This window comes from Diaphorina citri, unplaced genomic scaffold (genome assembly GCF_000475195.1).
Source record: "Diaphorina citri unplaced genomic scaffold, Diaci psyllid genome assembly version 1.1 scaffold648, whole genome shotgun sequence".
Lineage (NCBI taxonomy): Eukaryota > Metazoa > Arthropoda > Insecta > Hemiptera > Psyllidae > Diaphorina > Diaphorina citri.
In genome coordinates this window covers 112,804-126,215 of record NW_007378081.1, presented here as the reverse complement: position 1 = coordinate 126,215, position 13,412 = coordinate 112,804, and the positions used below count along the sequence as shown (strand labels likewise).

Below are 13,412 nucleotides of genomic sequence, written 5' to 3'. Positions count from 1 at the left end.
CTTACTTAGGCCAGCCACTCAATATCAGGGAGATCTGACAGGTGGACCTGATCAGGTGTACCTATCATATCTACCTGATAGTGAGTGGCTGGCGTTAGGTTGGCTAGTCATGGCCTTAAGGTGTGTCCAAACATTGTCAACGCCGTCGACTGAAACCGTACACTGCCTCGACACCTCGTCGATCGACGGTGTCGACTATATGTGGGGACGCAGCTTTAGGTAACTTGAACCTTTTTTTTTTCATTTTATTATTAACCTCTATCTCTTGATTATTTAACTATTCTTTCTTGATTTCTTCTGTTCCTCCTCTTTGTGTTCTCAGGCGGCCATCGACATATTCCTAAGTGAAGATCAGTACATGGTTCTGCCACGAGAGAGAAGTGGGAACGGAACGGGGTCTTGAGGTTTTTAGTGCTGACGGGGGTTTTACCCTCCATTCGGCGACAAGTTATCCGCCTCCTCACCTCCTTAATCTCACCCAGCCTTAGTGGCGCCTCCCAATGGATCAATGTAAGAGGATAATAAGGAAATGTAAGAGAGGATAATAAGGAAATGTAAGACAATAGGAGAATGCACTACGTACGAAACAAACTAGCTAGTGGCAAAGCAAAATCTCACTCATATCCAGTTTCACAAATGGACACGAGAGAGCGGGCAAGTATTCTTCAGTATTCTGAGCACCTCCTGAGGGTTATTCCTCACCAACGAGAAGCACAAGACCCACACCATTCTCTTCAGTGGGATTTTCTGAGTGCAGAGTGGGATATTTTGTGTGTCAGTGGGATTTTCGAGGGTTATTCCTCACCAACGAGAAGCACAAGACCCACACCATCCTCTTCAGTGGGATTTTCTGAGTGCAGAGTGGGATATTTTGTGTTCAGTGGGATATTTTGAATCCAGTAGGATAAGAATGAGGGTTATTCCTTACCAATGAGAAGCACAAGACTCACACCATTCTCTTCAGTGGGATTTTCCGAGTTCAGAGTGGGATATTTTGTGTGTCAGTGGGATATTTCGAAAGTTCAGTGGGATATTTTCATTCCAGTAGGACAAGAATTAGGGTTGTTTTTGATCAATGAGAAGCACAAGACTCACACCATTCTGTTCAGTGGGATTTTCTGATTTCAAAGTGAGATATTTTGTGTGTTAGTGGGATATTTTGATTCCAGTAGGATACGAATTTCACATCTACCATAGGTTTTTATTTTGTTAGCATAAATAACCGTACAGAATTTCTGATTCACCGATTCTAATATTATTTTAGAACCAAGGGAGCAAGGGACCCAACTAGAGAAAAGTAGTTTTTTTTAGATTGCCAGGTGATTAGGTCGACTACGCTAGCTGACCTAATCTTTGACAAGATTTACCTGTCTTGTACCTACTCTTATCATACCTAGGTGCTCAGATTCGATGGTTAAGTACCAGGTAATTGAGGTTAATCGATTTATAATGCTTTAATTGAATGTAGATCAATCAATCAGAGGTACACTTACTATTGAATTGAATACCATCAAGGTAGTTTACTCGAATCTTGTTTTTATTCAAAACCAAATCCTCTGTTTCAAGTACCTAATGGTTATCTGAAACCACAGGAATCTGAGATGTGATCCTGAGGGAAATTATGCATTACCTATGGTGTAAATTAAGCTTAATGGTGTAATTGAACTGTAATGGCCAATATTGGACACTCTGACAACATAGGTAGGACAGACTGAGTGTTTGAATTTTCACCCACAAAAGATCTAACCAGGTCGCAGTGACCAAGGGCGTTTATTATAGCCGATGGCCCTACTCCCTACTTATACCAATACCAATACCTTCCATTCAAGAGTCTATTATTATTTCCAACATGCCAACACAATACCAAGAGAGTATTATTGCCATCCGTGTATGTTTCGTGTAGGCACTATAAGTGTAAATGACCCTAGACTTGAACTTCAGGTTGAAAGCTGGATTTTCCGCAGATGTCTCCTTGGCGGGGATAGTAAGCTTATCACCAGCCCAGATGTCCCAACAGTCTCATCCACAATTAGCGATGTATTTGCCAAGCTTGTTCCAGTTGTGCGAATAGTCGAGTTTCAGGTGCCCTTGTGTATTGAAGGAGTAGCGGTTGCGATGCTGAAGCTGCATCAAATCCTCGTAGGTCAGTGTGGACGATTCGCTTTTGACGTCGGTTGTGCTCGAGTAGTAATCTTCGCTGCTCACATCTCGCGACAGGGCCTTCGGATTCCTGGAATAAAAAATACGTGTGAAAGGATGAATTTTGAGGCAAAGTCACTAATGCTGAGATTGTCTCAGAGACATAGGTCGTAGGCCTGCGGTCTGTCGGGCGGTCTGAGCGTGACTGGCGGACATAATGGCGGAAATACCATGAGACCTGGAACTCGAGCTTTTTCCGCCACACACGTTAAGATGGTATGACGGACCTAAGTCTGTGAGACGGCGATCTGTCAGACAGTGTGAGCGTGAGTGACGGACATAACGTGTGTGAAGGAAAAAGCATCAGACCTGTGGATCTCAAGCTTTTTCAGCCACACACGTTATTATGGTATGGTTCGCTGCTCACATCTCGCGACAGGGCCTTCGGATTCCTGGAATAAAAAATACGTGTGAAAGGATGAATTTTGAGGCAAAGTCACTAACGCTGAGACCGTCTCAGAAACGTAGGTCTGCGGTCTGTCGGGCGGTCTGAGGGTGACTGGCGGACATAATGGCGGAAATACCATGAGACCTGGAACTCGAGCTTTTTCCGCCACACACGTTAAGATGGTATGACAGACCTAGGTCTGTGAGACGGCGATCTGTCAGACAGTGTGAGCGTGACTGGCGGACATAACGTGTGTGAAGGAAAAAGCATCAGACCTGGATCTCATGCTTTTTCCGCCACACACGTTAATACGGTATGACAGATCCATGTATGTCTGTCAGACGGTCTTAGCGCAGTGTTGCCGGTGCTATTTGCCTTACAATTTCAACCTGGACCTTTGCTTCAATATCAAATGCCTGCCTGAACAACTGACCAGGTGAGAGAGAGAGAGACTAGAAGAGACAGAATGCTAGAAGAAAAAATAAACCTTGGTAGTTCAATGGACAATGGATATTTTAAATGGTGGATGTGTCTAAATAACCAAAATTTTCAATACAATGGCACCTATGAGGCTATGGCTAAAAATTTATGTTCGCCTGTAAATAACTTAGATATGCAATATGCAAAACATGTAGGTACAATCCCTGCACGATGCAACCCTTACCTTAAAGACGAAGAAAAAGAAAAATTCCGTTGGTCCTCATTTTTCCTCCTCTATGACTTTGAAACATCACCCAAGTAAGCGCAACTGATCTATTGTGCAACCCTTACCATAAAGATTCTACTATAGGACCAATCGGTAACCACCTACTGTAAGTGCCTACCTATTTACAATAATGGTGCTTAAATAAATGGTTCGAGTAGGTAGGTACTTCTACTATAGGACCAATCGGTAACCACCTACTGTAAGTGCCTACCTATTTACAATAATGGTGCTTAAATAATAGGTTCGAGTAGGTATAGGTACCTGTACACAAATCTGAACAAGTTGGTACTTTTTCAATTGATGGGATTGAAATTATCAGTTCCCTTCAACCAAAACCAGTGAAGAGTAAAAGTTATTTTCATATTTAGATACTTAAAATGAACCTTCACAAAGTTACTAAGTCTACCATCAATCAACTAATGTTGTTTCTCACCACTTTTCTCTTCCAGACACAAACTCTCGTTCGATCCTGGACTCAGTCAAATTCCCAAGACATCCGGATTCTCCCACTACAACACGGACACCTGCTTCGTACTCATCCTACAGAATCTGAATGACGCCAAAACTTTTCTCCTGAAGCTACTGCTTCTTAATAAGGATGTAAGTAAAAAAGTCAAATTCCCAAGACATCCGGATTCTCCCATTACAACACGGACACCTGCTTCGTACTCATCCTACAGAATCTGAATGACGCCAAAACGTTTCTCCTGAAGCTACTGCTTCTTAATAAGGATGTAAGTAAAAAAAAAAATCTCTGGTATGAACATCACACGACTTTCCTCATCCTATTGAATGATGCTCTTACCGTTCTCGAGATATTTTGTTTACAGACAGGTTGACAGCTATTTCCTCATCCTATTGAATGATGCTCTTACCGTTCTCGAGATATTTTGTTTACAGACAGGCAGACAGACACACAGACAGACAGACAGACACACACACGGACCAATGGCTGAAACTTTGGATTTAGGCTCTAGGGACCTCAAAACGTGTTTCAACACTAAAAACTGACCATCGAAATTTTGACCCGATCACATTACTTTCCTTCCTATAGGATAAGGAAAGTTTAGGCTCTAGGGACCTCAAAACGTGTTTTAACACTAAAAACTGACCATCGAAATTTTGACCCGATTACATTACTTTCCTTCTTATAGCATAAGGAAAGTAAAAATGGTTTGATAGAGGAGGCTTTAACAACAGAGGTTTTATCGTCCTGAAAGCGGAGAAAAGAGGAGTACAGGATAGAAGAAAGTCAGCCGTTCCGAGAACGAACCTTATCTGGTCAGGATAAAATCCTCCCCGGGCTGTCGGACTCGCGACCTAGCGCTTACAAGGCAGACAAACTACTGTCCCAGCAAGCTAGCCTGGTACTGAACTTAAGGTAGAAACAAACTACTATGGGGAGTCAGACAGATGTAGTTAAAATACTACTTATCATTACCTGTTCCTAAACGGATAATGATCGCCCTCGGAACGGCTGGCATTCTCCTATTCTGTCTTCCTTCTCTCTTCGATTTCGGGACGATAGAACCTTAGCAGTTACAGTTCCCTCTGCCAAAGTTCTTTACCTACTTGTTCCTCTCAAACTCACCTATGTCGACTCATGGATCTATGTTTGGTGTTGTACTGGGAGGAGGGAGGGGGAGGAAGGTCGGATTCAAGTCTCCAGTGGGGGCGATGAAGGGGAGGTCCCGGGGGCAACAGGCGACAGTCCAGATCTCGGAATTCCGGGCACATGTAGATGTCGCGGTTGTCTGAAATCAGGAGGAGAGAAAGAAATGATTATTCTCATTCAGTAAAATGGTTATTTAAATTTAGCAAACTCTCTCCGTGGGCTTGCATGCCAGACTAGGCTTGCCCCTTTTACACGCCGCGCCGCAGTCGAGTAGAGTCGCCTGAAAAAACAAACCTATGAAAATGATAGAGAGCTTATGTATGAAAATGATATCATTTTCATACATAGGTTTGGCTACTAAAAGTCGCGCAACTAGGTACGCTTCCAATGTGCGACGGACCGAAGTCATTGTCACCTACTTAGGATAACACTGAAACTGAAGAATCTCCTTGCCCCTTTAGAGTCTAACTTTCGTCCCCACAGCATCCGAGATAAATAACCAAAACACTTTTAACACTTTCATTCTCACCAATCTCTAACTCATTTCATTATCTGTGGTAAGTATCCATTATGTTTATGTACCACTTTTCCTTTCTATGGTTAATCATTTAATTGACACAAGACTCACACCATTCTCTTCAGTGGGATTTTCCGAGTTCAGAGTGGGATATTTTGTGTGTCAGTGGGATATTTCGAAAGTTCAGTGGGATATTTTCATTCCAGTAGGACAAGAATTAGGGTTGTTTCTGATCAATGAGAATCACAAGACTCACACCATTCTCTTCAGTGGGATTTTCTGATTTCAGAGTGGGATATTTTGTGTGTTTGTGGGATATTCTGATTCCAGTAGTATACGAATTTTACATCTACCATAGGTTTTTATTTTGTCCTCTTCAGTGGGATTTTCTGAGTGCAGAGTGGGATATTTTGTGTGTCAGTGGGATTTTCTGAGTTCAGAGTGGGATATTTTGTGTTCAGTGGGATATTTTGAAGCCAGTAGGATAGGAACGGAACGGGGTCTTGAGGTTTTTAGTGCTGACGGGGGTTTTACCCTCCATTCGGCGACAAGTTATCCGCCTCCTCACCTTAATCTCACCCAGCCTTAGTGGGGCCTCCCAATGGATCAATGTAAGAGGATAATAAGGAAATGTAAGACAATAGGAGAACGCACTATGCACGAAACAAACTAGCAACTGGCGAAGCAAAATCTCACTCATATCCAGTTTCACAAATGGATTTTTTTAGGTTTGATAGATGGGATTTTCTGAGTGCAGAGTGGGATATTTTGTGTGTCAGTGGGATTTTCTGAGTTCAGAGTGGGATATTTTGTGTTGAGTGGGATTTTCTGAGTTCAGAGTGGGATATTTTGTGTTCAGTGGGATATTTTGAAGCCAGTAGGATAAAAATGAGGGTTATTCCTTACCAATGAGAAGCACAAGACTCACACCATTCTCTTCAGTGGTATTTTCCGAGTTCAGAGTGGGATATTTTGTGTGTCAGTGGGATATTTCGAATGTTCAGTGGGATATTTTCATTCCAGTAAGACAAGAATTAGGGTTGTTTCTGATCAATGAGAAGCACAAGACTCACACCATTCTGTTCAGTGGGATTTTCTGATTTCAGAGTGGGATATTTTGTGTGTTAGTGGGATATTCTGATTCCAGTAGGATACGAATTTCACATCTACCATAGGTTTTTATTTTATTAGCATAAATAACCGTACAAAATTTCCGATTCACCGATTCTAATATTATTTTAGAACCAAGGGACCCAACTAGAGAAAAGTAGTTTTTTTAGATTGCCAGGTGATTAGGTCGTCTACGCTAGCTGATCTAATCTTTGCCAAGATTTACCTGTCTTGTACTCTTATCATACCTAGGTTAGATAGTCCCAACGTTTGTATTTTAAATAAATGTGGGCAGGTGGGCCAATAAATGGTACGTTTTTTAAGTGGGCGAATAAATGGTACACTTACCCCCAAAAAAACACGTTGAATGCACCATGTCATTGGGACCTGGTGATTACTGCAGTCAAACAATTTGTCGCCCCCTCTCAGTTTGGTTCAGGTTACTTTGAGGAAGCGCGAAACTTGTCATCGAATGGAGCTCTAAGGGTTAAGTGGTCGAGAACACCTCCGGCCTGAAGTTACCTTCCATTTATAGGGAATGACACAAAAGATCTAACCAGGTCGCAGTGACCAAGGGCGTTTATTATAGCCGATGGCCCTACTCCCTACTTATACCAATACCAATACCTTCCATTCAAGAGTCTATTATTATTTCCAACATGCCAACACAATACCAAGAGAGTATTATTGCCATCCGTGTATGTTTCGTGTAGGCACTATAAGTGTAAATGACCCTAGACTTGAACTTCAGGTTGAAAGCTGGATTTTCCGCAGATGTCTCCTTGGCGGGGATAGTAAGCTTATCACCAGCCCAGATGTCCCAACAGTCTCATCCACAATTAGCGATGTATTTGCCAAGCTTGTTCCAGTTGTGCGAATAGTCGAGTTTCAGGTGCCCTTGTGTATTGAAGGAGTAGCGGTTGCGATGCTGAAGCTGCATCAAATCCTCGTAGGTCAGTGTGGACGATTCGCTTTTGACGTCGGTTGTGCTCGAGTAGTAATCTTCGCTGCTCACATCTCGCGACAGGGCCTTCGGATTCCTGGAATAAAAAATACGTGTGAAAGGATGAATTTTGAGGCAAAGTCACTAATGCTGAGATTGTCTCAGAGACATAGGTCGTAGGCCTGCGGTCTGTCGGGCGGTCTGAGCGTGACTGGCGGACATAATGGCGGAAATACCATGAGACCTGGAACTCGAGCTTTTTCCGCCACACACGTTAAGATGGTATGACGGACCTAAGTCTGTGAGACGGCGATCTGTCAGACAGTGTGAGCGTGAGTGACGGACATAACGTGTGTGAAGGAAAAAGCATCAGACCTGTGGATCTCAAGCTTTTTCAGCCACACACGTTATTATGGTATGGCAGATCTATGTAGGTCTGTCAGACGGTCTTAGCGCAGTGTTGCCAGATTGATCCTCCCGAATTACCGTACACTGCTAGAAAATTTGAAAACTGCTAGAAATATCGTACATTTTTACTTCTCCTGCCAGTGTTGCCAGACTGGTCAGCTGAGATTACCGTACAATTTTGCTGAAAATACCGTACTTTACCGTACGCCACTTTTATAAAGTCGTACATTTTTGCATAGTACCGTACTTTCAAAGCAAATTATCGTATATTTATCGTAAGGTCAGCTGAGATTACCGTACAATTTTGCTGAAAATACCGTATGCCACTTTTATAAAGTCGTACATTTTTGCATAGTACCGTACTTTTAAAGCAAATTATCGTACATTTATCGTATAAAATCCATTACCGTACACATTATCGTACCAAAGCTCGAATACCGTACAAATACGGTAATTGCCGTACATCTGGCAACACTGTCTTAGGCGTGATTGGTGTCTTAGCGTGATAAGTAGTATGTACCTATTGAATAGGTACTCGCATACATAGGTATCTTCTTGTGTATAGCTGCCAAATTTGGACTATGTGATGATAAGTAGTATGTACCTATTGAATAGGTACTCGCATACATAGGTATCTTCTTGTGTATAGCTGCCAAATTTGGACTATGTGATGATAAAAAACCACAGGCCATTCACAACATCAGCTATTCTTGCGGTTGTAATCCTCTCTGTATTTCACGTATTTGTGTGTGAATGTGAATAATCAAATTTTATGTTGATACTCGCGAGTTTTTGTGTGGATGAAGACGCCAAAACCACATTATGCCAAGAGTTTGCTCCCTATGACCTAACGTCCTGACCTAATGGCCTTCTAAGCGCCCAAATCACGAGCGATGACCGCAAGTCTGACAAAATAGAACTTGGAATAAAAATGTATTGCGGTTCCAATCCTGTGTATTTCACGTATTTGTGTGTGAATAATCAAATTTTATGTTGATACTCGCGAGTTTTTGTGTGGATGAAGATGCCAAACCACATTATGCCAAGAGTTTGCTCCCTATGACCTAACGTCCTGTCCTAATGGCCTTCTAAGCGCCCAAATCACGAGCGATGACCACAAGTCTGACAAAATAGAACTTGGAATAAAAATGTATAAGGGAAAACTTCTAAATAGGTAATGTAACTTTATAGTTCTCAATACCAATTGAATACCTAGGTAAGAGGTAGGTAGGTACCTAATACATGAAACAATAGAGGCTCTCTGCTTGCACTTCCCCCAGGGCTTCATCTTCGCTCCTTTACTGTGGGACGGAGCTCGAAAATTTGGAGCCCCCCCCCGGTGTATCATTCTTTGAACTCTCGGGCGCTCCCCTCAATAAACCCCAGTAGATAGGTAGGTAGGTACAAAGGTAGGTAGAAACTAGAAAAAAGAAGGGATAAGAGAAATTGCACATCCACTAATGGTTGTACAATATTCAAGGAGAAATGAGGAAAAAGTCACATCCACTAATAATAAGAGTACAATTCAAAGGGAGATAATTTATGTAGGTACGAGTAACAGATAGATAATTAGGTAGGTACCCAAGTACCTACTCGCATTAATGGAACTCTTGTTAGGTGCTAGGCATGTACGATTGGATCTTGCGAGGTAGTTATCACCTACTTACCATTCCTCGTGAGGTAATTATTAGTATTAGCTAAGGTAAAAATGCCCTTATGAACTCTACGGTACACCAGGGCCGGATTTAGGGAGGCCAAGGGGCCCTTTCTTTAACTTTTTTTACTTTCGTTATCCTATAATCTTCTTTTTCTTCGCCTTTTCCCGTGTTGAGATGCTGTCGGCGTTTTTTGTCAGCCCCTCAATCAGCCCCGGGATAATTGCTTTTGGCTGACATTTGGTTCTGGCTATAATTTTTTTACGAGTGGAGGCCCTTCGCACCCCACCTTTGCTATTTCTTTAGCAAGGACATTCGTACTTTACCGTATGCCACTTTTATAAAGTCGTACATTTTTGCATAGTACCGTACTTTTAAAGCAAATTATCGTACATTTTATCGTGTAAAATTCATTACCATACACATTATATCGTACCAAAGCTCGAATACCGTACAAATACGGTAATTGCCGTACATCTGGCAACACTGTCTTAGCGTGATTGGTGTCTTAGCGTGATAAGTAGTATGTACCTATTGAATAGGTATTCGCATACATAGGTATCTTCTTATGTATAGCTGCCAAATTTGGACTATGTGATGATGAAAACCCACAGGCCAACAGGCCATTCACAACATCAGCTATTCTTGCGGTTGCAATCCTCTGTATTTCACGTATTTGTGTGTGAGTAATCAAATTTTATGTTGATACTCGCGAGTTTTTGTGTGGATGAAGACGCCAAACCACATTATGCCAAGAGTTTGCTCCCTATGACCTAACGTCCTGACCTAATGACCTTCTAAGCGCCCAAATCACGAGCGATGACCGCAAGTCTGACAAAATAGAACTTGGAATAAAAATGTATAAGGGGAAAACTTCTAAATAGGTAATGTAACTTTATAGTTCTCAATACCAATTGAATACCTAGGTAAGAGGTAGGTAGGTACCTAATACATGAAACAATAGAGGCTCTGTGCTTGCACTATGTAAAAAGCCATAGTAGTCAGTCTAGTTAGCTTGGTTAATAGCGCGTTTGCCTTATAAGTGCTTGATCGCGGGTTCGATTACCGCCCGGGGTGGATTTTATCCTAAACGGATAATGATCGCCCTCGGAACGGCTGGCATTCTCCTATTCTGTCTTTCTTCTCTCTTCGATTTCGGGACGATAGAACCTTAGCAGTTACAGTTCCCTCTGCGAATAAAAATGTATAAGGGGAAAACTTCTAAATAGGTAATGTAACTTTATAGTTCTCAATACCAATTGAATACCTAGGTAAGAGGTAGAGGTAGGTAGGTACCTAATACATGAAATAATAGAGGCTCTGTGCTTGCACTATGTAAAAAGCCATAGTAGTCAGCCTAGTTAGCTTGGTTAATAGCGCGTTTGCCTTATAAGTGCTTGATCGCGGGTTCGATTACCGCCCGGGGTGGATTTTATCCTAAACGGATAATGATCGCCCTCGGAACGGCTGGCATTCTCCTATTCTGTCTTCCTTCTCTCTTCGATTTCGGGACGATAGAACCTTGGCAGTTCCCTCTATCAAAGTTCTTTACCTACTTGTTCCTCTCAAACTCACCTATGTCGACTCATGGATCTATGTTTGGTGTTGATTACATTCAGATGAATCACATAACAATCCTTATCCAATACATCCTTTAATAAACAGAGGATGTTGAAGAATTGAGCTTAGTTTACAAGTTTACATACACATCTACATAGCTAACATACTCGTAAGTTGGAGGAAGTAATTACATTATATCTGCATAGGTAAGTTGGAGCTTCCTATCCTAGGAACCAGCGATAGCAACTTACCAAATTACCAGAGTACCTATTGTTCCAATCTTCATCTTTCCAATCCAATACAATCTTCTCAAACAAATTTATAATGTACCTAATATATATATATATATTAGATCAGCGGTTGTCAAACTTTTTGTTGCGGAGCACCAAATAACAGATGACTAGTGTACTATATGTCACCTGTGGAAACCCTCCGGAGATATTCAGTGGGAATCGAACTTGCGACCCAGATGGGAATCGAACTTGCGACCTTATAGACAGAAGCGCTACCCTCCATCAAGCTAACTAGGTTGGCATTCTCTGTTGGATCCTCATTAATGGAGGGGTTGGTTATTGTTATTACTTATAAGAATTAGGACGGAAGGACAGTTAAGATTTGATGATGAATAGAAATAAAATGACAAAGTAAAAGGCAGAAAAGAAAAGGTTAGGACAAAATTTGGGACCAATAAATTTATCAGACCACAGCAATTACCCTACCAGAGTCCTTACTTATAAGAATTAGGACGGAAGGACAGTTAAGATTTGATGATGAATAGAAATAAAATGACAAAGTAAAAGGAAGAAAGGAAAAGGAAGAAAGGAAAAGGTTAGGACAAAATTTGGGACCAATAAATTTATCAGACCAGAGCAATTACCCTACCAGAGTTTTGGGAAAGTTCAAGTAGAAAGTTTCTCAGGCACCCCTTGCTACCTGCTGAATTTGATCTAAAGCCTACCACACACGGTCTGGTTTTGTTAATACGAAAAAAATGGAGGAGTTGCAAATGGGAAAATATTATTAATAAAAGGTCGATTCCTACGTAAAATGTTGTGAAAAATCCAAATCTGAGGTCAAAACTCCGAAAAAGTAACTTTAAAAGGTCGAAAATTGAATTTTTAATTGCTGTTCTAATGAAAAAGTTCAAATAGTTGTGACGTCAGATTTCACGTCAAAATGCGCAGAAACGCTTGCGCACAAACAAACGAAGCGGGAGTCTTAAATTATGACGTCATCACCTACGGGAGCGTATGCCGTGACGTCAAAGTTCACGATTTACCGGTATTTTTTTAATCGATGTATCTCGGGATCTAGAAGTCATAGAAGAAAAAGAAAAATTCAGTTCTTCCTTATTTTTCCTGCTCTATGACTTTGAAATATCACCCAAGTAAGCGCAACTGATCTATTGAAACACTGAACAATATTGTTCGGTGTTATGTAAGGAGGTACATAGGTATATTACCGTATGATGGCTAAGGCCAGCCACTCACTATCAGGTAGACCTGACAGGTATACACTTGATCAGATCCGCCTGTCAGGTGTATCTGATAGTGAGTGCGCTCATCAGGTATCAGGACATTAGGTAGGTATCAGGACATCAGGTAGACCTGACAGATGGACCTGATCAGGTGTACCTGTCACGTCTACCTGACAGGTGGACCTAATCAGGTGTACCTGTCATGTCTACCTGACAAACGGACCTGATCAAGTCTAGCTGATAGTGAGTGGCTGGCCTAATATAAGCCCATATCAGCATGATATTAGATCGATACAATAGCTATTATATTGATTTTACATCATTACTAATTATTTAAGACCATATATTATTGTTATCATGTAATGAAGCGTCATGGAGGGACATTGTTTGGGAATATTTGGGTGCGTGTGCGTGCGACTAACAGATAGCTAATAGCATGCATAGTTACATAAAAATATTGTTTCAACCTTATTCCAAGGTACCTGGATAAAACACCTTTGGAATATACCTAAAATGCATTTACAAGGACAAAAGATAGATGAAATAAGAAGAACAAGTAGAAAACTTGTTTACAGAGAGTAATGAAAGCAGACGTGCATATTTATGCACATAAATTGTTTAAACCTTATTTCTACATATATATAGGTGGTACGTACTTGGATGAAACGACTCTAGAATATCTATTGTAATTGTAAGCATAGCAGAGCCATATTTAAGAGGGCGAGTGAGATCGGCGACCTTAGTAAGAGTATATGAGATATGAGAACAAATGCGCTCTGAAGGTTCTGACTATGTGGTCCCCCCGGAGTTAATTGGGATCCCGAGACTACCCCC

General features: G+C 41.4%; 2 protein-coding genes across 2 annotated transcripts in view; one reads left to right on the top strand and one right to left on the bottom strand.

Annotated features, from left to right (window-relative positions):
• LOC113468116 (protein XRP2-like) overlaps positions 1–4,132 on the top strand; it is a 10,109-nt gene extending 5,977 nt beyond the window's left edge. Inside the window, exons 5-7 of the mRNA XM_026824787.1 lie at positions 3,743–3,787; positions 3,922–4,027; positions 4,124–4,132. Coding sequence (XP_026680588.1) covers positions 3,743–3,787; positions 3,922–4,027; positions 4,124–4,132 — 160 coding nt within the window. The remainder of the gene's footprint in view (positions 1–3,742; positions 3,788–3,921; positions 4,028–4,123) is intronic.
• A 748-nt stretch (positions 4,133–4,880) lies between these two features.
• Positions 4,881–13,412, bottom strand: part of LOC103510820 — a 22,009-nt gene continuing 13,477 nt past the window's right edge. The window contains exon 3 of the mRNA XM_026824793.1: positions 4,881–5,047. Coding sequence (XP_026680594.1) covers positions 4,881–5,047 — 167 coding nt within the window. The remainder of the gene's footprint in view (positions 5,048–13,412) is intronic.